Genomic DNA, 27,049 nt, shown 5'->3' on the forward strand with positions numbered 1-27,049 from the left:
ATCTACAGCTATTACGTCATTAAGTATGTGACTTGATCTCATAAAATAACAGCAGTAGGCAAGCACTTGTTTTACCTGTCGATCTTCTGTCATTATAAAAGAAACTTCCAAAATGCATGTTGTTCCTAGTAGGTCCTCTTGGATGAGATAGAAATCTTGGATGAGACAGAAATGGAATAGGGTTATAACATTGGCCCTAAATTATGATAATACTACAGTAGTGACGTGCGTTATACGCTTTCTTTTTTCTCTTTTTCAATATGGGTCCTCAAAATAAAATTAATGATCTGAATATATATATATATATATATATATATATATATATATAAAACCTAACACTTTCAATAAATAAAGATCTAGGAGCATAATATCTACTTTTTAGGGTAGTAACAATCAAATTCATTAATTTTAAATACTAAAAATTTTGTTGGCCTTTGTTGTGACAGTCGATTTTCTAATGATTACATATTTTGATTGAGCCATTTCAGTTTTTTTTATGGTTAAATTGTTCTGTTCATGTTTTTTTTTTCCCCTTCTTTATCTTCTTGTATTATTGCTTCTTTGTTGAATGGGATGACTCACTATCCCCCCATGGTTAGGTTTTTCTCAATTTTTTATGCCCCCTACTCGCCACCCGAAGAAAAAGATAAAAGTCTAATTGGAGAGACTCCTATGAAAGAAAAATACAAACTATGTCTCGTAAAGTAATTTTGTCAAAAACACACAATTTTTTTTTTCTTTTAATATTCCTGATACACAATAATTCGTTATTTTAAAATCAATTTAAGATATCAGGATTATTAATGTGGTGTCAATTCATATATATAACACACGTCCAGTAATTGTGATCGAGGGTTTCACCGTTATGGATATGAAGGAAGGTACCAGAGAAGTTCTAGAAATTCCCATGTTGAATTATCGATGCATTCTCGTGGACAGCTAGCCGATAGCTTCTTAATTTTGAATGCATGCGTGCATGTGCATGCAAAGCTTAGAAGTTCTAGAAATTCCCATGTTGAATTATCGATGCATTCTCGTGGACAGCTAGCCGATAGCTTCTTAATTTTGAATGCATGCGTGCATGTGCATGCAAAGCTTCTGTTAAGTTTTTGCATGCATGCCACCTACAACTGGTATCATGTGCTGGCAATAAAGTCAATTAAAACTTCATAATACTGCAGCTAATATCATGGTAACAGTAAATGAATGAATGAATAGAATGATGCATGGACTGAAGCAAATAAGTGGTCTCTCTCTCTCTCTCTCTGTAGTGGTCATCCCATTTGCCCTTACCTTGTAAAGAAGGTAACAAATGCAAATGTAAAAAGGATTGGCTTTCTAGGGTTTCTATTGGTTGCAAGTTGTTAACAGATATAGTCCTTCGATAATTATGCCGTATATCAAACTGATAGAGAGAGAATTGTGTGTTTGTGGGTTGTGGCTTTGTTTTGTGTTTGTTGGTGACAGATTAAAAATTGAATAATGGTCCAGCAGCAACAACAACAACAACAACAGCAACGGCAGCAGCAGCACCGCGCCATGCAACCCCACCACCCCCACTAATAGCGGAAAGTGACCACACATTTTTTTGGATTTAAACGGAGACCCCAAAAAAAAAAAAAAAAAAAAATTAATAAAGACTGTGCATGATCGATATCAAGCTAACAAGGGGCTGCATCTTTCATCTTCCATCTTCATCTTCATTTATCTCATCATTATCCGAGGACAGGACCCTTTCAATAAATGACCAAATTTAATTTATTTTACCATTCCGAAATGTGAGTTATTTAATAACCCACTGAAAGATCACTAATGTCAATAACTCTTTGAGATAAGGACCTGGGCAGAATTAATTGCAAGGAATTCAAATGCATCAATTTTTTACCCAGTTATTTTTACTCACCGTGGTTAAATCAACGGGACCTCGGATGGGAATAGTAAACCAAGTTTTGAGTGCGTTCATGTGCAGTAACGAGGGTTTTGATATTACATTATTGGTTCATGACGTTTCGGCAGATTTTAATTATACCTAGATATATGCACATTTGTATGGTAACATTACAAGAAAAAATAAAAAAAAATTGGTGATTGAATATTAAAGATCCTTTTGGATTGCTTTTAGGAAGTCTTAAAATGATTTTTTTTAAAAATTAATTTTAACATTTCGTATATTTTTTTATAAATTATTTTTAGTAAAATCACTCCATCTTACTATAGATTTTAAAAAAACAAAAAATGAGTAAATTTGATTTTAAAAATCACTTTAATATTTAATATAATTCTATACATATCCTCGTATATATTATAAAAATTCAAATATTTATTAATCAAGAAATAAGTTATTAACTTTAAAAAATTAAATTATTTAAATAAATTTATTTAACATTATATCTAATTCAATCATTTATGCTTTTACGGTAATTTGACAATAAAATTTAATAAACACATACGAGTACTTTTAAAATTTATAAATTTTTAAAAATAAAATTTACCAAATATTTAATTGATTTTCTTCTTAATTAATTATTTCTATAACACAACTAACAATAATTATTTTAAAAAATACAGAATTACCAAACTGACTCTAACATAAGACCGACGGAAATAGGGTAATAACATATTTTGAACTTGAAGAGAAACATTCTAATTCTATTAAGAGTGTGAAATGAAGAAAATAAATAAATAGGGTCCGGCTATGGTGCAACCGTGATACGGTATCACCGTTGTATCCAGCCGTTGGATCCACGTGAATAAATGGATCTAGTGGAATCCAACGACTGGATACAACGGTGATACCGTATTACTGTTGCACCGTAGATTTCTCCAAATAAATAATCTATAAAAATAAAATGTGACGTTTAGACTTTGACCAAACCACGCGGTTGGTCTTCTGGCAGGTGGAGAGAGTGACGACTGTCAAATAAGGTTGGCATTTGGCAATTTTACTTGGCAATTGGCGGGATCTCCAATTTATTATAAATTTTGTCAGCAAGAAGATTATCCAGTCAAAAATAATAATAATTTAAATTGCATAATTTGTATTCTCATTTTTAGATTAATTGTAGATGAAAAATAGATTTACATAGACATCTAAATTTAGCTTTTTTAAAAAATTGATAATTGAATCTTTTTTGTTACAGAAATCAACAGAACTCAGTGCCGAAGCAAAATTTAGATGTGCGTTTATGAAATAGTGGTGAGTAGCGGTGGTCTAATGTCCGTGAACCCAAACCTGAAAGTCTCGGTGTTTTTTTCATTTAAAAAAAAAATTATTTAACAAAATTATACCAAATAAAATAAAAAGAGCGAAAGAAATTGGGTGACACTGATGAATAATAGTGTGAAAGAGAGGTGGGTGGACTGTGCAGGCTTTTTTCGGCGGTGGCAGGCAAGGGCTGCCAACAAATTGTTCCTCTCCGTGCATCCCACGTGGCAATCTGCATCTGATTGGAGCCTTAAACCTCAGCCCATGTGGCAGTGGGGCACCCTGTGTTCAGCCCCTCAATGGGAAAATTAGCCGTTTGATTATGACGCGTCACATCATGTCCGTCACTCTTTTGCAGACGGTCCCACCTTTTCTCCGCCATTTAATCATCGATCGAAATAATGAACCCCCAGTCCCATTTTAATATGACCTGCATACGGCGTAAATGACCAAATAAACCCTCCTACATGTTCTGCGCTTCTCGCGCGAATTTCTTTTATAAGAAAAGAGGAAAAAAAAAAAACAATAAAATCCATCATTTCATTGTAAGATTGACAACTACCAAATTATTTTTGGTACCGAAAATATATTCGTAGCGATACAATAATAACATATTTGTATAGACGTTAAATACAGTTTATTAAGCGTTACAGTAACATATGAAGCTAATATCTACTCCCGGCGGTGAGCAACGACTTTTCTAAAATTCTGGCCCCACATTCGAACTGTACAAGTTTTAATTAATGAAAAAATTGAAAAAAAATAAAATTGTGCTCTCAAAGTGCCTTAAATTTTGAGGGCCGGGTTCGAATCGCAGCTTTTGTGATAGTTAAAATAATACTGACTATTATTATTTGACCTGTCGTCTGCTTTTTAAGCGTTGAGCGCTGGCTGCGACTGCGAGTTGCAGTTTTCTCCTGAATTTAGGCGAAAGAAGGAAAGTGGTGCTGGCGGCTGCTCCAGATGTGTATGTAATGTGTAGTAGTAAAAAGAGGATAGAAGATTAAAGAAATATTTCACAAAAATCTGTTTACTGCTTCTTCTGTGTGAACGGAATCCAATGGATTGGATGAAACTTGAAAGAAATAAAGAGAGAGAGAGAGAGAGAAATCAAATAAATAAATAAATAAAAGCATATGAGGGGATGACTGGCGAGACTGGGACAGTGGAGATGGTGAAATGTGATTCGTCGAAGCAATCTTCTCAATCTGCGCGTGAATTGGATTGGTGGAAGCTTTCTTTTCTCTCTTCATCTTTATCCATTTCTCTGAAATAGGCAAGCCACCTCCCCCCTCTTTCTGTCTGCTCTCTCTTTATTTTATTATATTCTATTTATTTAATATTCTAGTAATTTTATCCTGGCTATTTCTCTGTGTTCAGATGTAACCGATATGTTTTTTTTTTTTTTCCCCTTTCCCTCCCTCTGTGCCCACATTCTTCTTTTGGTTGTTTTTTAGACTCTTTTTTTTTTTTTTTGGTGTGTGTGTGTGGATTTATTACATTTCGTACTAATTTTGATAATCTTGACTTATGTATTCCTTAAGTGATAGCTTGGTGATCACATAACCAGTTGACAGGGGGTTTTGTTTTCATTTTTTTAGGAATTAGGAGGATATACAAATACAATGTGTGTTGCCATGGAGACTGGGAAATTAAAGACTATAACGATGGATAATATTTGAAAGTTGAGACTTTTAACAATAAAATAATCAGAATGAAGTGTATATTTAGGTTATTTATTGTTGAAACCCCAATTTATTCTGCATATTAGAGAGGAATCAGCTGCTTATGCTCAAACCTGTAGATCCGCATATATGATGTGTCTAGATCAAACAAATGGATAGAATTTTCCACTACATTTAGAGGTGGGGGCTTATATTTATTTTCAATGCCTAATTTTTAATTTTTAATTTTTTGGGAAAAATATGACCCGTAATTACATTCAATACTGTGAGGGAAGATTTCCCTGCTAGAGACAGCCAAATGTTATAAATGAAGATTTTTGGCTGCTCATGGTTGAAATTATTATGATTATACTGTAGAATTAAGGGAACATCAGTGTGCACTTTGAATTATTATCAACATTCAAATAGATTTTTACACACTTGACCCAAAAGTTTAATGAGTTTATAGGTTGTAGGTCATGACCTAAATTATAATATTAAGCTCTAACAAGTTCCCCATAGGTACAAGATCAATCCAAATGAGCGCGTCACTTAGAAGAGATAAAAGATGAAAAAAACAAGCCAATTCCAAATAAGTCAGTCATATGCTAAGCCTAAATAACGATAGAAGACATAAACAAGGCCAAACAAAGATAAGAATGTACAAATATAGATTTAGGTGAGGGAAATTGAATACGTCATCTCTTAGTCAAAATTAGCTCTAATATCAGTTTTAATATTTTTTAACATAAAAGCTTAAATTGATAGTTAATGGCCCCAACGATAGCAATGGGCTCTAATATTTTCTCTTAAGAATTTTTTCTATAGCGAGCACTTGAGGGGAAAAGAAAAATCAAATAAATAATTTTTGTCCTATTTGATTGATGGTCGAAGTAACCTCCATATTAGAATTGTCATTTGCGTACGTATGCTTTGTATTTCTCTTGCAAGCTATTGTAAGGACACAGATATTTTGACTTAAGAGTAATTTTTTTATTGTATTGATCAATTTTGATCATAAAAGTCCAAGATGTAGTAGTGCAAGTGGCAGCTGTAAACCTGAATGCTCAGATTGGTTGGTTTTACTAATTTACCTATTTCGTATGTAATTTGCTTTTTTATATCATGACAGAGAGCATTTATACTAACATTCAACTTGGCCAGGATATGGAATTACTTAAACTACCTACATTTAAATAATTAATGTATCCAACAAATATTAAGAAATGATAGGAATAATAGCAGCATTTTGATGGTTGGAATAAAATATTTGTAGCAGAATTGCTGTTGAGAGGGCTTATACTTAGGGGGAAGGTGATGACGGCTTGAAAGCTACCTTGAAAGCTACCTTGCTTTATGCCGTATTGATGGGTAGTTACTTGAGAGTGATTTGATCAATAATTTGTGATTTGGATATGCAAAATTTGATGATTGGTAGAGTAAAAATACAGTCATTACATTTCAAGATTTCGGTGAAACTTCCTTTCCCTTTCTATTGCTATGCATTAATTTATTTAGACAGTGGCTGATCAATCCTGTTACTGTGCTGTCTTATGGCACTACTGGACATGTTTGCTTGAGTTACAAAAAGAAATATGTGGATATGTGTCATTCTACAATTCAGGAGGGTGTGTGTTCATTGTTTGAATTTTATTACTTTGGAATGAAATGCAGACATTTTGCTCCCTATATACACAACAATTTCATCTTGTGAACAAACACTGTCTGTATCTAATTTTAAATAGAATTTTGCTAATTTCTTTAAATTTACAGCAGTAATAACTTCCCTTCTCTAGGCTTTATTTCACTGTTGTTGGTGCCTGAAAACTCTGCTAAAAAACATAGTAGCCACGCTCTGGCTCGGTCCACCTCCAATTGGAGTAAGAAGGTGAAACGAAAAATATCAAGTGAAGTTAGGCAATAAGAGGAAAAAATATATTATGAGGGAATAAAAGAGGATAGTATGGAGCATTTCTGTCTTTTATATATGTGGAATGCCTTTACAAAAGGTCCAAGTCCTCTGTTTTTTATGAACAGACTCAAATAATTTTAAACAATTTGTTTTAAACAGAATAATTGGAATTTTTTTCTTCTTTCCTAAAAAAGGGAATACTAAAAGAGAAGGTTACAACAGTAATGGAGATTCTTCTGTCAGGTCTCAATAGGCTTTTGCTGACGTTTTTAGTGCCTTGTCCCATCCTACTTGCAGACAAGATATATATACCAGAAAACCAATTAATAATCCTTGACTAAATTGCCCCCTGAGGATGAGTAAGACTAGTAAATCAAGAAATTACAATCCAAAAATCCTTCCAATTACCAAAAGAACCTTATTTCCTCATGGACCTAAGAATCCACCTTTTATGTATTCCCACCCACCTAGGAGTCAGTGGATTGGACCTTTATACTATGAGGACTTGATTCTATGTCATTGTAAGCATTTCCTTTTCCTCTGTAGAATTTTTAGCCAAGTGATGCTCAGACAATATAGTTTGGTGGGGTATGGTGCACTTCTCTGCCTTCAACAAACATTAGGCAGTTAACATCAAATATTTGTTGCCATCTCTTAGTTCATCTTGCGTATTTATGAAGTAGATGAACTTACAATCTGTCACATGATGATCCCTCTTTAGTTTTTCTTTATTTTCATGGATGATGATTAAGAATATCCCAAATTATGTGTTTGTAGAAAGAATTTTTCACTGTTGGATTATATGATTGCTTAGGAATAAGGGAGGTATAAAGTGAATTAATTTCATCTTGAAGGGGATCGGAAGTATTCCAGCCTATCGAAAAACCTCTAGTAAAGGGGTACCTTGGTAATGGAAACCTTCTAACTGCCCATTTAAGGTGGGTAATAAAAAGGTAACATATGTGGTTTGCCAAATCAAGGAAAAATCCAAAAGAATTTAAAAACCCTAGACTGTCCCCAACTACTATTTATAACACCCATGAGGCCTTCAGGAGTACTGCGGATCAGCCTCTGCCTGTCTCTGCATTGTGTACTTTGTCTCTCACAATATAGAGAAACCCATGATTCTCCCAACCCACCTTCTCTCTATACATTCCTAAGTTTAAAGGCAGAGATTAAAAGGAATTGAGAGAGAGATGAGGGGTAGATCTTCAAAGCAAGAAACTAAAGAGGGAATGGAATTAGATAGCAAGCTTAGTAAGCTCAGAGGTGATCAGCCCCATCTCTCTGGTGCTTACATCCGTAGCCTTGTGAAACAACTAACCTCCTCAAGAACCAAAGACCCCATGAGCCCCAAAGACCCTGATTTTGATGGAGATAGTGTCTCTAGCCAAAATTTGACCAAATTTGGTGAAGGATTTAGTGAAATCCCAGAAACCCAGCAACCTCAGCAACCTCAACAACACAAAAAACAAGTTAGGAGGAGACTCCACACAAGTAGGCCATATCAAGAAAGGCTTCTAAACATGGCGGAGGCTAGGAGAGAAATTGTCACTGCACTCAAGTTTCATAGGGCAGCTATGAAACAAGCCAGTGAACAACAACACCAGCAAGAACAGGCTGAACAGCAACAACAACTACAACAGTCACAACCTTTACATCTCTCAACTCAACCATGTTTTGAGCAAGAAGGAAAGTTAAAATCAAGGAGAAATCCCAGAATATACCCATCAAATATAGCCAATTTCTCATACTCATCCTTCTCTTGTCGTCCTCCTCCTCCCAATTCTTATTCTTGGCCTGCTTCTCAAGTTCCTTCGGCTTTTCCTGAAGCTCTCAATTTTCCTCTGCCAAATCAAACCTTAGGCCTAAACCTCAATCTCCATGATTTCAACAACTTGGATACCACTATTTATAACAATAGCAACAACCCATCAATCTACTCATATTCATCTCCATCGTCATCTTCGTCTCCCCCACTTTCAGTTGCGACTGAAGAGCACCCTTTTACTGCAATATCGCAGGATATGGGGGGCCCTACTGCAATGACTAATGTTCTTGACTCCAGTGGTGGAATTGGCTTACATCCAGCTTTGGGCGATGAGGAGATGGCAGAGATCAGATCAATTGGAGAACAGCATCAGATGGAATGGAATGATAAAATGAATTTGGTGACCTCAGCATGGTGGTTCAAGTTCTTGAAGAACATGGAACCTGGGCCGGAAGAAATGAATTCTGAGGATGATGGGTTCCATCCCTTTGATGAAGTCATGGAGTTTCCAGCCTGGTTGAATGCAAATGAGAGCTGCCTGCAACAACATTTCAACGATTACTGCCCAGATGACTACTTCCAAGATCCTGCCTTGCCTTGGTAAGTTTGTCTAATTTTTAAAATTGAAATAAAGAAGAAGTGGCATGTGCAAATGTTTTATGTTACATGCATTGTATCCTGCCATCTTTTATCATCTACCATGAATCACACATTTAATTTAATTTAGAACACTAATATAACAGTTAAAATTTGGATCCATAAGTGATTCTAAATGCAGTACATTTCTTTAGATAGTAGTTATTAGTCGGTGTGGAATCAATATTAAAATTTTTCCTATTTTAGCTTGGAATTTGGAGGCATCTACCATGGCCGTATCCAAATTGACGTGTTAGTTTGATCAGCCTACAAAGGAAAATTTTTAATTGTGTGCAACAATGAGATTTATATTTATATTTATTTTTTACCCCATGTCCATACAAAAGTTGTTGCTGGATGATAAGTTTACTGATTCTGTTTTTGTTTTATCCTGTAATTTGGTGATGAACAGCATGGACATCGGAGAATTTGAAGGAATGGATAGCGAGTGGCTCTCTTGAGTCTTGGCAAAGATTGACTATTTTTTGTCAATAAAATCTTTGTCATTTTTATTATTATTTTTTTACTTTGATTAAGTTTTGTTTCGGTAGTCTTTTAGAAACTTTTGAATCTAATAAGGCTTGCAAAGACAGATGTTTAAGTTGGCAGGCTGGCCATGGAGGAAAATAATGTAAAAAGGGAGTAAGTATACTTTTCTCCCTAGTCAATTTCTTATGTGAAAGAAATTAAATATATGTAGTAGCTCTCATCATTCACTCTTTTTCAACAGCTTCAGTGCTGCCCTTCGTTTATCCATTAATGGCCTTTTAAGTGACAATTTCTTCAATTCTGCCATGTTGAAAGTTGAAAGTTGATTGTTGAAACTGTTAAATATAGTCATGTGCTTGCCGAAGTGAAGGCTGGCAAGTAATGAAATGGGATGTGATAACATTTTCAGTGAGAAGCCTGTGGTTGTGGTGGGCTTCATAAAGTGGAATTGCTTTTATGCATGTATCCTAAATGTCAAAGACACTCCCAAGAGAATCCAGATAAAAAGGGAGAGAATAAAGGAAAATTAAAGAAACAAAAAGAGCAAAAGGGGTATTATAAAAGAATAAAAAAAAAAGTGATTTTTATTTTGTTCTCTCCAGTCTCCAAGGCTCCCACATATAATAATCAATTAGATGAATTGTATTTTTATGTTTAAAAGAATTAGATGTATATTTTAGGTTGTGAAAACTGGTATTTTTTTTCTGTTTAATCAGTTTTCAGAAATCAAATAATATATCGAAAATCCTTAATTTATAATACAGTTTTCATTGGTCACTTTATATTTATTTAGAGTTGTTTTTCCGCTATTATATGTGGGCAAGTAATAAATGTCACATAGACAATCAAACTGCTTTTGTAGTTGAAGAGAACAATGCCCATAGAAATAAGGTCATTGCTTTTGAGAAGTTTAAAAGTGATTTTAAAAATTAAATTTTAATTTTAGTGTTTGAAAAGTTTTTCAATAATTATTTTTGTCAAAAGCACTCCATCCTATAGCATACTTTGAAAAGTAAAGAAATAGTAGTTTTTCAAATTCTAATTTTATGAATCAGTATATATATATTGTAAAAAAAATATTCTTATTCAATTAAGAAATAAAATCATTATATTTAAAGAGAAAACTATTACTTTCAATTATATTGAGATTACAAAAAAAACCATTAATAAAATAAAAATTTTTATTCTAGTTATCAATTATTACTTATAAAATATTATGATATACAAGTATTTATAAATGTATGTGTAAATAAATTTATGCTTTATGTCTATTTAAGTCATTTATATTCTTACGGTATTTTAAAAATGAGATTTACTAAACATTTATTAATATTTTAAAAAATAATAGTACTTTTAAGAATAAAATTTACTAAACATTTAACTGATTTTCTTCATAACTAATTATTTTTACAACATGACTAATATTAATTATTTTAAAAACTATATAACATTATCAAAGCAACCCTTACTGATTTTTTTAAATTTAGTTATGTCCTTTTATTCTATGTTCATTGTCTTGTTTTAAAACTAGTATAGTATTAACATATAGTGGCCGTATAAGCCCATAACTCATGATGAGTGATGATGAGTCATGACTAGGACTCAAATGTCCAAGAAATAGCGTGATCTTGAATTTTTCCTTTGTTCAGCATGTTGGGCTTCCGGGTCCCAAAGCATTAAGCAACCAATGTAAAAACAAAGATACTTTTTCTCAGAGTTTTAAAGATAAGAATGAAGTTGAGAGGTTTCTCCAACTTCTAGTTTGATTTTATCTTGTGGAACATCACATGGCATGATTGCAAAAGTACTTGAATCCTATGTTTCTTGGCTATTCTAAAATTTTGTGTTTTAATTTCCGAATACTACTCTCCTAACTTATTTGTATAAGTTTCTTATCGTCTGAATTTTTATATAATTTTCTTGTCATTTGAATTTTAATAAAATTTGGATCACCAACTTTTTTATAGAAAGAGTTACTATTTTTTATTTTTTATTTTTGGTTTCCTCCGAACGTAAACTTGAACTCTTATTGTTGTATTTTGACAATTATTTGCATAAAAAAATCATCAGAATTTTAATAAAATAAAATATACACAAATAAAGAACGACTCTATACTAATTAAAAGATAATCAAATTTATTCTTTAAAATATATAATAGTTTCCTTTATTCCATAGTAATGACTAATTTAGAAGTTCAAGCATACAAAAGATAATAAGAGAATTTTAAATCACTCACAAGAGACCGATAAAATATTTATTTAGATAAGAAGAGGGTCTTGATCTTTAGATAATTTAAAGATAGAGAGACTTTTTTAGTATTTCGCTTCTTGATAATCTTGGCTGCTGTAAGGCATAAAAGCTTCCGAGATCCAATTGTTCTTCCTCCAAGATTTCCATCCCATTTCTTCACAAATCTCATCTCTATGGTTAATGCTGAATGTAGAAATGCAGTGTCTCTTGAAAAATCTAGTCGTTTGCTTCATTATTTCCACCTCTTTAGTTGTTTGCTCAAGCATTTTTTCAACAGCTGGAAGCTTGAATTTCTGATCAGCAAGCCTAGCCAACCATTTGCACCTTATCTCTGCTATCTGAAGATTTGACACAGTCTCAATGTAACCCACAAATGCCATGTTGGGTATCAACGGATGAATGGTGCCCCTGCCGCACATATTAACGTACACATTCTTCCGTCAGCACATGCATTAATTAAAGCAACAGTATTGATCCAAGCAGCACAATCATCCAGTAATATTACACAATGTATACGTCAAGATTAGTTTACCTGTACAAGGGCATGATCCCCGAAGAGTCGGCAAGTAGACTTGAGAAGGGTTTTGGTAATATAGATTGGAGCTTCTTCTTGCCATCGTAGCCGGTAGCAAGAAGAACAACATCAGCTTCCAATTTGGACTTGTCTTCAAATTCAATTCCTCCACTCCAAAACCACCATTTTGATGCTCTTTTGAATAATATGTTCCCCTTTTCTGCTTCAGAGAAGAAATTTTCTGGCAAAATTGCCATTTGGCAAGATGCATAGTCCTCCTCAAATGGATGATCTGGTTTTAGCCCAAACTTCACAAGAGGTAGCTTCCACACCAAGTAGGACTCTATGAACTTCGAAATTGCTTTTCGCTGTTTTTTTTTAAAGAACAAAAATTAAGTTTCTGTATTAGTTAATGAAAAAAATACTTAGGTGCGGATATTAGTGTCTTGTAAATGTAAAGTTCAAGTAATTCAGTGTTTGTGTTTTTGTAACACGATAGAATTCATATTTTTTGTTATACTGAAATTAGTTACTAATTACTAACTGAGCATTTCACAAAACGCGGACATCTGGCACTGAAAAATAAGTATTATTAATGTCCTAAAATAAAAAATAACAAAGAACTTTGAATTTACCATGGGTGATAATATGGAACAAAGGAAGGTCCTGAGGAAGCCTAAGTTTGGCCTCGGATGGAGAAATTGAGAAGACCTTGTTGAATAAAATAAGAAAAAGGGCAATCCCCATATCCTGTATGATGGAAGAGTCCAGTGTAAAGTCCTTATCACCATTGTACATGGCTGTCCGTTTGGTCCTTCAATAGATAAAGAAATTAAACCAAACATATGTCAGTTTCTAAGTAATGGAAAAGACAATAATTAAATCTCTCATCTGGCATTCAATTAATTTGTGATGGAAACAGACATTAGTTGTCTAGCTTGGAGGAAAAAAAAAATTATTAGTAAAATTGGTCATCCTGGATATTCTTAATATTCTTCTAAAATTTCTCTTATTCTTAATTTCTACTTCATTACTTTCAATGAAATTTCTATTCAATTAGTCAATATATTATTTCCTTTTGTGGAAAGTCATTTCCTCAAGTTCTAGGAGATTCATATAACCCTAGGGCAAATAATTATTGGATTGCGAAGTCAAAGAGCTGGCCAGTATCAAATCAACAGAAAGCATACAAAGAAATAAAACAAAAAGGACGAGGAAGGAATTCTCTCAGTCAAACTATCTTAAATAATTTATTTAGACTTTATCAAACTATCGTATATAATTTTTACATATTTTTCTCTATTCCCACGCGCGCGCGCGCGCACACACACACACACACACATATATATATATATATATATATAATTCTACTTTTACAAGTTAACGTGACATTATTATAATTTAGAACTTGACACTTAGTCACTTTCTCCTAATAAACAAGAGATATATCACAATCGTGGAAATTTTAATTAAGATGTACATTAGAATTTCACCAGCATAAATATATCTAAGGTGTGCCAAAGAAATTCCACCATTAAATTGTGTTAAATAGAGATATTACATGCCGTATTTCTATCAATAAATGTATATATTAGAATCTTCTTAGCTAGGTTAATTGAATTCAAAAAAAAAAAAAAGCTAGGTTAATTAATTTTTTGGATACCTTGATTTGCCTCAGCGCACTCTACAGCCAAATCAATAGCTGATTTTCTGTAGCCGATAATTGCAACTTTCTTTCCTTCAAGTAGCTCCGTAGCTGCTTCTTTGTCAAGCTTTGAGTAATCCATGGAGTGCAATACCTTTCCACCAAATATTTCTTCACCTTTGTTTGCTGGGAAAGCTGGCATTCTTGGGATGTCTCCAAACTTTCCAATGCACATCACAAGCAACTCGAACCCGTACCACTGTATCATGAAACACCATAGATGCCTTAATTAATTAATTTTTTTTTTTATAGAAAATCAGCTAAATTGCCATGTTTTGTTTCAGTAAATTAATTATTTTCCTTTTATGTTTCAAAACCCATCAAAACTCCACCACTGTTAAAAAGAAAGAAATGTTAACTTTAACAATAAGCCATTTGGTCATGTTATCTTCCAGATAACCTATCAAATACCGAATAGCTTGTAACTATGGATATTTAGATAAATCATAATCATTTGACCTAAAAGCTTTAAGGTTGCAGACAAGAGCCAAACAATACTAGTATTAAAGACTGGCTTAACAGCCTATCCCACATGAAAGTCGGTGGTATTAAAAGATTTAAACAAAGACCCAAAAATGAACGTTTCCAATTTTAAGATTAAATCGATCAAGACAATGGTCAAAAAAATGAGCTGACATTTTAATTGAGGTACCCGATGAACACCTGAGGGGTTGAATACAAAACTTTGGCTTTAATATGTCACGTGTTTAAATAAACCACTCAACCTACAAGCTTAAGGGGGGGAAAGAAGAAAGAATAAATTTTTTGCGATGGGCGTATAACTTGGAATTAATTAAAATAACAACCTGAATGGCTTGATTGGTCTCAACAGCTACTTCCCAGACAGGATGGCCTTTTAATAAAGAGCCATACTCTCCAGCAGTATCAGAAACTCTGGCAGTGTCACGGTCACCAAGGTGCCGAATTTCCACCACCTTTGAGTTAAACTTGATGTATTTGAGTACATCAAAGTGAACAGCATAGCCATGCAAGTAGTCCAATAGCTCAACATGAGAAGGAAAGCTTGCATCATCCCTTTCAGGCCAAGGATAATCCGAAAACTCGAAATCACATCGAGGGGTTTGGAGCTTAGTTGAGTTAAAAGAGCAATGTTTCCAAACACCCCCAATTGAATTTGTGGCCTCAAAAACCAATGGATCATAATGGCGAAGCTGTTTAGCGGCAGCTATACCACTAATGCCAGCCCCAATGATCCCAATTTTGGAAGAATATTGAACATGGTTTTGTGCACTAGCCATATTATTGCTCAATATGATGATACAACTAATGCTTTCTCGTGCGTTTTATTGTGAAGTTGGAAGTGCAAGAATGCGAGCTATTTATAGAGCAGGATGGTGACTAATTTCCTTCATTAACATATAGCTCTTAGTTAATTAAGTGAATATTGGTAGGTTCAATGGTAGTCCACGCAGTCGTTATCTCTGTCCACTTCATGATAATTAGGTAAATTGTGAAAGTATTTATTTCTCTCTTTTTAAAAATAAAAAATAAAAAACTAGTTGAAAAATTTTCAAGTAAAAGATTTAATAACTAGTTTAGTTTTTTGGTTCACATGCAAAACACACCATGTATCATTAAAAAAATTATTTCCTTATGAGTTGTGACCAACTAAAATGAGATTTTTGTGCATGATGCAAGCGTAACACCTTAAACGCTTTCCATAAGAGGTAATGATGCCTTGATCCATTCGCCATTTATTTTTCATTATCAGAATTTTGCTTTGTTTTATGATAAATAATTGTAAATATGCGTCACTTATGTGCATGAATAAAATATATAAAAGACCGATTTGAATTCTTGTGTTCCCATAGTTTTGTGATTAATTTGACCATTGTAATCTTCAGGCCATGTTTTCGTAGTTGTACTTGGTTGAGGTCAATGAGTTTTTATAATTTTGTTACACTAGACACTAGAGGTCTATCTACTAATTTATTTATGAAGATTTCCACGGTAGCTTGCGTTTACTTATGTTACAATTAAATCATTACATAATATGTTCTATGAAACCGTTGACTCACTACTAAAATATATTAGTACGTAGAATATTTATATGTTTCAATTAAGAGTTCAATTAATCATAAGAATATTTATATACACAAGATAAAAGATTAATAAGAGTTCAAAGTGGAATACAACATAGAGAAAAATTATGCATCTTAATTTGAGAACTAAGAATGCCAGATAAAAAAATATTGTTATATTGAGTGATATCAAAAATATCTTACATTGATTAAAAATAGTTATTGGACTAATAATATTAGTATGAGGAAACATTCAACTCTAGAGCCACTTTTTGATTGTGAGTTAGGCCAGACTTTGTAGTGTCAGAGCCGGCCAAACTTTTACAAGAGTAAGTCTATACTATTTTATTACGTGATAAGCACTAGTAAAAAACATCGGTCTGCATATGATAGGTGTATTGGAAAAAAAAAAAGGGGGGAGATTGTTAGTTTCTCCCTATTGCAATCAATGTATATTATTTATTCCCTATTATTTTCATCATACCTACTAACCTCCACAACACCATAAGTGCACAATATTACCCTTATTTTCACACATTTTTATTCATATTTATTATAAATTAAATTAATCATATAAATTGAAATTAAAATTAAAATAATTAAATACGAAAAAAAAATAGTTTTTAGTATGAATAAAAAATTAACAATAAGGGATAAGTGGTATATATCGACTTTAGTATAGAGAAAACTGACAATCTACCCTTAAAAAACTAGCTATTAGACTAATAATATAAGCTTAACGTAACTCTCAACTCTTGAGTTAGTTTTTTAATATGAGTTAAACATATGGATTTCCATATTAGGAGACCCCTAAATTAATTCTTGGTTAGACTTTTCAAGGTGGTAGATAGACTTCAATTTTTCGTAGCAAACCCTAAATTTTTGGTTTATAAGATACAAGTTAATGTAAACAAATACTTACGAAATTTAACCAATAATTTGTGAAGTAAATCCAACCAGAGTACCAATGCATGGTAGAGAAAAATTTTAATATTCTATAGAAGTCGCATATTAGTACCATTTTATCCAAAAACTTTATCAAATTCCACATTTTTTCTGAAAATCCTGTAGCCTCGGTCTAGCTCGGCTAGTTCTCTGTCTTTCACGTTGGAAAAAAGAAAAGAAAAGAAAGAAGTAGAAAAATCTGGGATACTGAGGAAGAAGGTGCGCGGAAAGGCGGCTACAGGACTTGGGTGATAGCTTGGAAAAAGTATCTGATAATACATATATCGACAAGAAAAGTGCGTGCATGTATAGAAATTAATTCTTGTCCCCATGACTAAAGATAAGAGACAAACGTGATGAATTTGTCCATTAGTAAATGTGTGAAAGTAATTAATTGGTCTCCGAAAGGAATACATCAATGGAAAATTCTTGTTAACTACCTTTTTTTTTTTTTTTTTTTAATCCATTGAAAGTTAACTATCAATTTCATTTGTATATCCAATTTCTTTTCTAGTGAAATATTACTTTCGAGCTAATTTAAGCAGTACAAGTAAAGTAATTTGTTTCTCAGTCACAGCAATTTCCTGACAGTTTTGGCACACTTGGTTCTAGAGAATGATAGTTCTTGAAGTCCAAATTTTTGTGCGGAGTCCATTTGGTGGTTGAAGTTATTTAACATATATACACATATATCACTTATCGCTACCAAGACTATACACGGAATTTGAAAGTCAGAAGAGTAATGCTGAATCAAGCCCTACATAGCCGGTGTTATTTTTCTCAATTTTTATATATACTCCAATTTTGTAAGCCTCTGCTTTAGTTTTCTGTTGCAAAAAGAGATCATGAATTCTGTCTCACTGCAGTGCAGATAACGAAACTCCGATAGCTACGGGCAATATGCGATGCAAACATGACTCGTGCGTACATGTATTCAGCGATGCTAATTAATGTATGTGCTCGAGTTAATTAATAACTAGTTTTAACTTGAAAGAAATAGATTGTAACTGTTCCATATTGACACGTGCTTTGACCAGTACTCTACCGAAAAACATGATCCACGTGTCGCCTAATAATACAGTACATTGATAAACCAAGCTGATCCTCAATTTGTCCTATGCATGCAGATAGCATGTTATCAGCCGCCTGACGGCTGACAGCCTTCAAGAATTAGAACTCTTGTTGGCGTTACGTTGCCAACCGAAGAGGCAACCGCCGCTAAAGGCGGCGTGGAACCACAGCATATCTCTTAGATTTCAATTAGTTTCCGGAGAGGAAAGTGCATGTGTGACGTTATGTTATATCATTATTGGTGCTATATCATATATATGCATGCATCCGTGCTGCCGGCATGTTTTGCTCAAGACAAAGGCAGCTGATCAAGAAGTGTGCCACTTACTCACTCCAAGCTAGCAATGACACAGGCCGGCCTCTTGCCGCGTGTCTACAAGTAAAATGATAATTTAACACTTTGGTCTTAAGTTGGGATTGACCAAAATATAATCGAGTTATCAATCCGTGCATCTCTAAGTAATATTCTTTCTCTAATTATTTGATGCTTGCCAAATTATATCTAAAGTAAAAGTGAGAAATTCTTAGGACGTCTGAGGTCTGTACTACGTTATTCATACAATAATTAACAATTCAAATCATATGTTTTTATGTTGAAAATTAATCAAACTAATGGGTGTTTATCTTAAAATAAAATACACGTCATAACTACATTGGTTGATTGCGTATTACCTAAAAAGTATATCTAGTTTTTTTTAATTAAATAATGTGGTAATACCAAATAAAAACACAAAAAAAAAATAAATAAAGATGTGTTTGGTATTTTTATTGGATTTTTGTTTTTCGTTTTGCAAGAATAATGATATAAATGGCCACTTCTAAGGCACTTTTGGTTTAATTTTTATATTTGAGAAAAAAAAAAGGATTGTAAGTCTTCTTTATTTTAAAGGTTCCATATATTTTCACTTTTTCAGAATGCATGTATTTAGTATATAAGAGGTAATGATATATACAGTTGAATTTAATATAACTATTATTTGCATGTTGATTTTAAAAACAAATGAATAAAAGGAAAAACATTATTTGGTATTATACATCTGATGTAGTAGCTCAAATATATTTTAGAATTTCTCACTTTTTGTTTAAATTTTATTAATATAAATAGAAAAACACCCTTTTATTATGAGATTTGATCAGATAAATCTTTTTTCTTTTTTTAACTATTAGCTTAAATGAAAGAGTGCATAATTTTTTTTAAAAATGATCAAATTCAAATTTTCTCCTATGTAATAATAATTTTTTTAAAAAAATGAACGACAAAATATGGTCAAAGAATAACATTGTTTGTCGCCACATTTTTTTCTATCCCACATGACAAAGATCGAGTCCAATAGTGGGTAACTTGAAATTGTCATATTAGTTAACATATTAAGGAATCATTCATGTGTGCAAGTCTTGTACTAAAGTTCAACCTTTACTCTGTATTCAAATTTTATAAACACAATATTACTAATTAAATTTTTTATTGTACGAGCAGATGAATTAATTATTTAAGCAAGCAAACTAATTAAATACTTGGCAACAAATTGTGTGGCGTCATTGAGTTTTCCATGTGAAATGAAGTAGCATTCTCAACTCTCAACTACCTTGTACATTACCATCATGTATTGAAATTAATTCAAAAGTTCAAGGCCATATGTGCTTCACAGCTAGCTCAGTCAACAAAACTGCTCTTGTTAGTTGTTTGTGAGTTTTTTTTAATTACTATATGCATTAAACAAATATAAATTTATTCATATTTACATGAGACACCCATTGGAACCAACTAGATTTCTACTTCAAATTTTTCTATTTAGTCACTTACATGTTTCCAATATTGAAAGGATATTTACTCTAATTAAGACATCTGTTGGGACCATCTAGATTTTTATCCTTATTTTTTTTAATCACTTACATGCATTCAAATATTAAAAGAAATATCTACTCTACTCACAAACTCATAGAAAAAAATACTGTACTTAATTTTTAATTGGGGGAGGAATGAAATTTGAGTCCAAACCATGCTCTCATCAAAACCAGGCCATGGGTTCACCGCTCCGCTCTGGGTAGCCCGGAGGGAGTTGTTTGTGGGTTAAATTGCTAGGCATGTGTTTCTAATTTTCCAACTTTAACCACACATGTGGGCTCTTTTCTAAATGTTTGTTTAATTATGAAAGCTGACCAGAGATAAAGTATTTTGGATTGATAAGTCTTCCTAATCAATCTTAGATTTAATTTAATCATATTGACAAAGTCGAAAGTTGGAATTCATATTAAATTTTGGTAGGAGTAAGGATTTGTAAACCTCATGTTAAGGTCAATTATTAAGACTCTTTCAAAAAAGAAAACTAAGGAGGATTATAAAGACTTTCTCGAGTCTTGATTAGTCAATTAAAGAAATTAATGAACTAATGAAGTGTAAGAGTTTTTTTTTTTTTTTTTTTTTGTGTATGTGAATTTTCTAAAATACGTTATATCTATAATGGGCTAGATTATGATTGATTCTCAACTTAAAATCGTTTTTGCAATTTGTTTGAGCCAAATTTATGATATATTATTTTTTTATGATTTTTAGGAGGTGGACAAAGTTTAAATTAATTTTTTAAATTCTATCTATTTTAAAATTTGAAATTGATGGTTAGTTAAAAATAAATAAATGATTAAAGCCGCTCCGGTATTAATTTACTTTTTATACATATAAAAATTATTCTAGTTAGTAAAACTTTGGTAAGTTAGTACTTGATAAATTAATACACTAATCAAATAACAATTTTTGTGTTAAATTATATGTTGATTAATTAATATATTTCTTTTGTCCAGGGGTATTAATTTATCCTTTGATGGACATCAACATAATGAGTAAGATGGGATATTATAATTCACATGGTTGAATAAAATTTCAAGAATTTTTTTTTTAAAAAATAACTGATCTGTGGGTTGGTCAACTCAATTATTTGACGAGAGTAGTGCTAGAGAGAGAGAGAAGCACGAGAGAAAGACGAGAAAATTTTTTTTTTCTCTCTCTCTACCCACTCACTCTCTCTCTACCCATATTTTCATTGTTTCTCTCGTCTTTTTCTCGTATTTCTCTACACCAACCATTTTCCATTCGACGAAAGTAAAATGTCAATCTTGTATCTCTCCTTTCAAAACAATTTTCTAATAGTCTTGCAATCATACGTAAATTCAACCCAGATATTTTTTATTTCATTTTATTCCTCCTCTGGAGTAGTTATTATTATTTGATGATGGTAACGATTTACGAGATTTTCAATTTACAAGGTTTTTGTTTTTCAATTTTTTTTTTAGTGGTTATGGTGGATGGTTTTGGCCTTTGGATGTTCTTTCATTTTTCCACGCCCCAATATCTCTTTCACAAGTTTGGGACAATAATACAAAGAAACTAGAGAAATTTCTGCTGTCAATTCTTGTTTAATTTGTATAAAAATCAATAAATGTGATCAATATGTGCCACAAGTAACAAGTTACGAGTCCTCTTTACTTCATAAAGGTGGGAAAAAAAATTCAGGTGCCGTGTACAACATGTACAATACCTATATGTGTCCATAAACTTACAAGTAATTTGATGGAAAAATTGATGCCAATGACTCTAATGTCCATTATCTGCGAACCTCTTATCTTTCAACCATCATCGTTTTAAAATTTTAGTCTGAAAATTTTAGAAAAATGGCAGGTTAATTGCGAGAGTATTATTCATCAAACACTTCCTTTCTTACATGTTCATCTATAATTTCATATTCATGCAATTTTACAATCGCAAAGGTGAAGAAAAAAGAAAGCCAGTAGAATATTAATTATTACATAGAACTGAGGCAAGCATGCATTCTACAAGCAAGCCCTAAAACTTAATTCAAAGAGCAACAGGGTATCTGTCAACACAGTCAAGCCATGGATTCCTAGCAGGCTTCTTGACACGGCGCATTGCCTGCCAAACAACGCTATTGCACTTGAACCCCGAACCAAACGCTATTTGCCAAACCCTATCTCCTCTTTTAACTCTCTCTTTAGCTTCCAAGTACGCTAGTTCATACCAAATGCTACTGCTTGACGTGTTGCCAAAGCGATGCAATGTCATTCTCGACGCCTCCATGTTCTTTTCACTCAGCTCAAGGTTCTTCTGCAGTTCATCCAACACCGTCTTGCTCGCTGCATGCACGCAAAAATGCTCGAACGCCAGCTTGTAATCGGGAATGTAGGGCTTTGTGCTCGCTAATGATGAGGAACGGGACTTGTCGGCGCTGCCGCTGAATAAGTGGCGCCAGACTAAGGTGGCGAAGAAGAAGAGCTGTTCAGAGAATGGAAGAACCAGAGGCCCCAATGTCGTGATGTTTGTTTTGAGAGCATCACCCCCTATTTCCATTATATTTTTACTCACCTTCAGCCCTCTGAATCCTTGTTCATCTTCCTCTTGGTAAACGCTCCTGATGAATGCATGAACGAATTTAGGTTTTGTTGATGATTTGATTGAAAAACATATAATGAAATACACACCAAAATTTAAGTGGCAGTGTGGAAGCCTCAGAAGAATTAATTTGTTTGATCGGATGCAACTAAAATTTTGCAAATAAATTAATTTATAAATTGAGAAACAGATATACGTACGTTAAGCTTCACATTCTCTTTCTCTGAACTCACCCGTTTATATATGCTATTAATAGCCCTTTAAATAATATAACAGCTTCTTTGCTCAAAAGGACACAGGTTTTTTCTTAGTGGCCCACTTATGTTGTTACTTCACACGTACATGACAACCAACATTCAAGGTTTTGAACGATATAATCCATAACACTATTGTACAAGACTGTTACAGATTAAACTGATTTTACTCAATTATTTAATAATTGAAGGAGAATTCATCATAATATTTTTATGGAAATTCGAACTCCTACCTTTCACTATTGTAAGTATAATGACTCGCTTACTGGCCAAACTTACTTATATTATCACTTTCAATTTTCCGTTTCTGAAAACAGTGAAGAGTGTAATTAATTAGTAGCATATTTTTAAAATTACAACTAAAAGATGGAAACCAACATTCTCGTTTCCATCATTTTTTTGGAAACAGTTTTGTAGTAAGAAAAAAATACTGGAGCCTGCCGCATCAAACTCAATACATTCTAATTAGATTTTATCTCACATAATTTACATTTATTTATCTCAGCTAGGTGTCGCTACTGACTTTAAAAAATAATACCAAAAAAATTCTTTAGTATTATGAAATTTAATTATAACGAAATCACTGCATATAAAGTAACAAATTATGAGCACTATGTGTTAATATATATCACACATGCAAACAAAGTAAAAACAAACCTGAAGCTCCGGTCATCGGCGCCGGTATGCGTGCGGACGATGAGCTGGAGGCGGTACTTGGCGCGGTGATAGTCCCGTCGCCGGTTGGACATGAGGATGGCGGAGCAGCCCATTCGAAAAAAGCAATTAGGAATCATCATGGACCGGTCTCGGCCCGCGTACCAATTATAGCCCACCATCTCAGTGCTCACAACGACAGCATAATTATTATGATTAGCCTGCAACATGTCCCGGGCCAAGTCCACTCCAATGACGCCGGCGCTGCAGCCCATGCCCCCAAGATTGTAACTTATGATATTCCCTCTCATTTTGTAATGGTTTATTATCATCGCTGAGAGCGATGGTGTGGGATTAAAGATGCTGCAATTCACGACAAGGATCCCGACGTCCTTCGGCCTCACCTTAGTCTTTTTGAATAGCTCGTCCAGAGCTCCAAACATCACCATCGAAGCTTCTAAACGACCGTGTTTCATCGTCATGCAGTTCTCCTCAGCAGACATCACTACCTTGGGGATGTACGTTTCATCTCCAATCCCCGATGATTTCATTATTCTCCTTTGAAAATCCAAGCTCGCCTCGTCGGACTTGCTCCATTTTCCTGCCACTTCGATGAACTGCTCTCTCGTCACCTGAAAAATGATTCGTTAGTTCAACAAGTTCACTGTTTCAGGCTAATGTCAATGTCCAGTAAACGCGCACCTTGAGATCATCGGGGGGGCGATAGCAAGCAAAATCAACGAGATAAACGGAGCGAGGGCGTGACATGAAGTAAACGGAGAGCGTGAAGACGAACACACCAAAGAAGCCAAGAACGGAGGCGAGATCGTGGCGGGTATCTTCCCAGAGCTTCTCCCAGAGCTCTTCTCTACTGAGACTCCCCACTTCAGCACTAAACACAAGTAACAACACAGGAATGGTGGCCAAATATATGGCATGGTTGATGAGGTAATGGTACCCTAGCTTCACGTACTTGAGGTTCACGGACTGGAGAAAATCTGGCAGCCGTCTCCGGACTCTCACAGAGAACGTCAAAGAACCGGCATTGGGACCGGAGGACTCGATCCCACGGTTGACAATTTCAGTTGACAGGAGATCTCGTTCACTTCTAGCCATGACGTTAATGTTATGTGTTATAGCTATCTAGTTTTGATAAGAATGGTTTTTTGAGAGTAGAGTTGCTTTATATTTTATAATGTGTAAAGCGCAACTGAATTTATGAATTACGAACAATGACAACTAGGTGGATGAAGTGTAGTTAATGTTGTCACCCACTTGACTGGTCAGTCGGTGAGTAGTTGAAAGATTTTATTACATCTCTTAAATTCATCATTGAATGAGGATTGTTTGGTCGATTGTTTGGGTGATTTTTTTTTTTTTTTTTTTTTTAAAGAGAAGAATTTCATTAATAAGAAAAAAGGAGAGAAAAATTATAATTTAAGTAATAGAATGATATTTTAGCAAACATCAATTATCTTCAAAATGGTTCTTCCGAATAGAAACTGATGGGTAATTCCACCGAACGAAAGAATTACAAAATAATCTCAAATTTACTAAAGAATCAACAATAGAATTTCTCTCTCCGTAAATATGAGAACACCTAAATTCAATTTCCTTTGGTAACGAAGACAATTAACCCATCTATTGTGAAGAGGCCAATGAAGTTTATAATCTTGATTAGGGAGGCACAAAAGTACTACAGAGAAGTCACTTTCCAACCAACCATACTCGGCGCCTATCATTATGAAAGGCAACCTTAATAGTTAGGATAACAATAATATATAACTCTGTAGGAAATGCACTGTGATAGCTAAAGCGCAAAATAAAGCAATCTTTAAAGATGCCATTAAAGCTTCTATACACAGCATGACAAGACGAATCGATTAGGTTCGGTTTGTCAATTCATCCGTATTAATTTTAATTCAAGAAATTATTGATGAATGCCAGAATACCGTGAAAATATCTGGAGCTCTAGGTAAACGCTTGTTAACTTGTTCAAATGTTTGGGCGAAATGCTGAATTGTGTGTATCTACGTATGTGTAATCAAAAGGGTTTCTGGCATATCATCTAGCGGCCATATGTCATTTCTCCATAACATTAGTTTTACACATGTCGATTACACCATTGAAATTGCACTCTCAGTGAGGTTAATTTCATTCGTAGTTTCGAATATGTGTTTTTAATTTGACTTGATAAAGAAATGATTCATGATGATCAGATAACTTGTGGTTAGGGTCGCAATAACGTACGACCCATAACGTTTCGATTGTAACATGCACAATCAAATATAAATTTTCGTGCTGCTCTTTTTTTGTACGAGTTTATCTTTTATTTATTTTTCCTTTTTTGGGGGCAAATGTGGCGCAAAGTGATGGCGATAATATTGCCACTCTTTGGGTCGGTTTCTTATGAAATATTTAAATGAGAAAGACTACCAAGAAATGGCCAAGTAGTTGAAATTTATGGGAATCTGATGATCATCTTCTCTTCGCAACATTACATCATCACCATAACCAGCTGGCCTCTTTGTTCGTCGTGGACTCGTAGTTTAGCTACTACTGCCTTCTCTTTGCAATCCAAAATAAAGCACGCAATAAATAGAGACGAAATCGTTTAACTACCACCTGATCACCTTTGAAATTTTTAATTATTTTAGCGACTTGCGAGGAATTAGATACATCCAGGGGGTGACGCGACACGTTGGACTCTTCTAAGATTTGTTTCTATCACTTTAATTCATAGTAGACATTTTGATACTTCATTAAAAGTGCATAAAAAAATCAATAAAGTGTTGGCTCTATTGATAATAGAGTCCTTTTACGTGGCTTGATTGGGTTTGCTCCTCAGTTCGAGTCGTAGGGAAGTCGCCTTTGTTGGGAGAACATGTGCCTCCTGGTTCGAGCAGGGACTTCTAATCTGGGTTGTGGTACGGGCTTAAAGGTGCCTCCCACAGTTGGGGCCCTTCCCAAGATACCTCGTGGATAAGACCAAAAAAAAAAAAGTGCATAAAAAATATCACACTATTAATAGAATTTTTTTAAAAAAAATTATTCACTAAAAGATAAATTTTCTTTGTTTGGTCTTTTGTTTGTACTATTTTTAGTTCATGTAACATTATTCTACTTTATTTCATCATAGGTGTTTAAATAGTGAGGATAATTTTAAAATTTAGATATATATAAATTAACAGTTTTCATATTCAATTTATATGTGAAAAATTGCATATTTATTCTTCAACAATGCTTTTTTTCTTTTTCGTTGCTGTCTTAACACTAGGGATGAAATAGGTGTTAACAAATTATAAGGAACTAAAGTATCATTCTTATATTTATAAACATTTAAAGCGTGTGTTAGTTTTTTTAATGGTTTTTATCAAACACCATAATTTTTGTGTTGATAGCTGCAACATTTATTCCACCATGGGTGGACCCAACCAAGAGTTAAACAGACCTTTAAACCGTATCAATTAACATTGTCATAAGAAAAAAATAGTGATGGTTGGATATTGAATACTTGGAGTCAGTTGGTATTTG

General features: G+C 33.5%; 3 protein-coding genes across 3 annotated transcripts; 1 reads left to right on the plus strand and 2 right to left on the minus strand.

Annotated features, from left to right (window-relative positions):
* The first annotated feature begins 4,088 nt into the window (after positions 1-4,088).
* LOC18055608 lies at positions 4,089-9,908 on the plus strand. The gene is made up of 2 exons (XM_006452878.2): positions 4,089-9,152; positions 9,601-9,908. Exons 1-2 carry the CDS (start codon positions 7,978-7,980, stop codon positions 9,647-9,649), a joined length of 1,224 nt encoding a protein of 407 aa, XP_006452941.1. The 5' UTR covers positions 4,089-7,977; the 3' UTR covers positions 9,650-9,908.
* A 1,959-nt stretch (positions 9,909-11,867) lies between these two features.
* Positions 11,868-15,430, minus strand: LOC18055441 (probable flavin-containing monooxygenase 1). The gene is made up of 5 exons (XM_006452879.2): positions 14,954-15,430; positions 14,106-14,346; positions 13,078-13,256; positions 12,461-12,810; positions 11,868-12,336 (listed from the first exon to the last, which is right to left on the minus strand). The coding sequence occupies exons 1-5, from the start codon at positions 15,404-15,406 to the stop codon at positions 11,991-11,993; spliced, it is 1,569 nt and encodes a 522-aa protein (XP_006452942.1). The 5' UTR covers positions 15,407-15,430; the 3' UTR covers positions 11,868-11,990.
* Positions 15,431-21,872: 6,442 nt separating this feature from the next.
* On the minus strand, positions 21,873-24,706 carry LOC18055442 (3-ketoacyl-CoA synthase 10). Its single transcript, XM_006452880.2, has 3 exons — positions 24,218-24,706; positions 23,519-24,147; positions 21,873-22,626 (listed from the first exon to the last, which is right to left on the minus strand). Exons 1-3 carry the CDS (start codon positions 24,629-24,631, stop codon positions 22,056-22,058), a joined length of 1,614 nt encoding a protein of 537 aa, XP_006452943.1. The 5' UTR covers positions 24,632-24,706; the 3' UTR covers positions 21,873-22,055.
* Between the last annotated feature and the right edge of the window lie 2,343 nt (positions 24,707-27,049).

The sequence above is a fragment of the Citrus clementina genome, unplaced genomic scaffold, assembly GCF_000493195.1.
Source record: "Citrus clementina cultivar Clemenules unplaced genomic scaffold, Citrus_clementina_v1.0 scaffold_1, whole genome shotgun sequence".
Classification (NCBI taxonomy): Eukaryota; Viridiplantae; Streptophyta; class Magnoliopsida; order Sapindales; family Rutaceae; genus Citrus; species Citrus x clementina.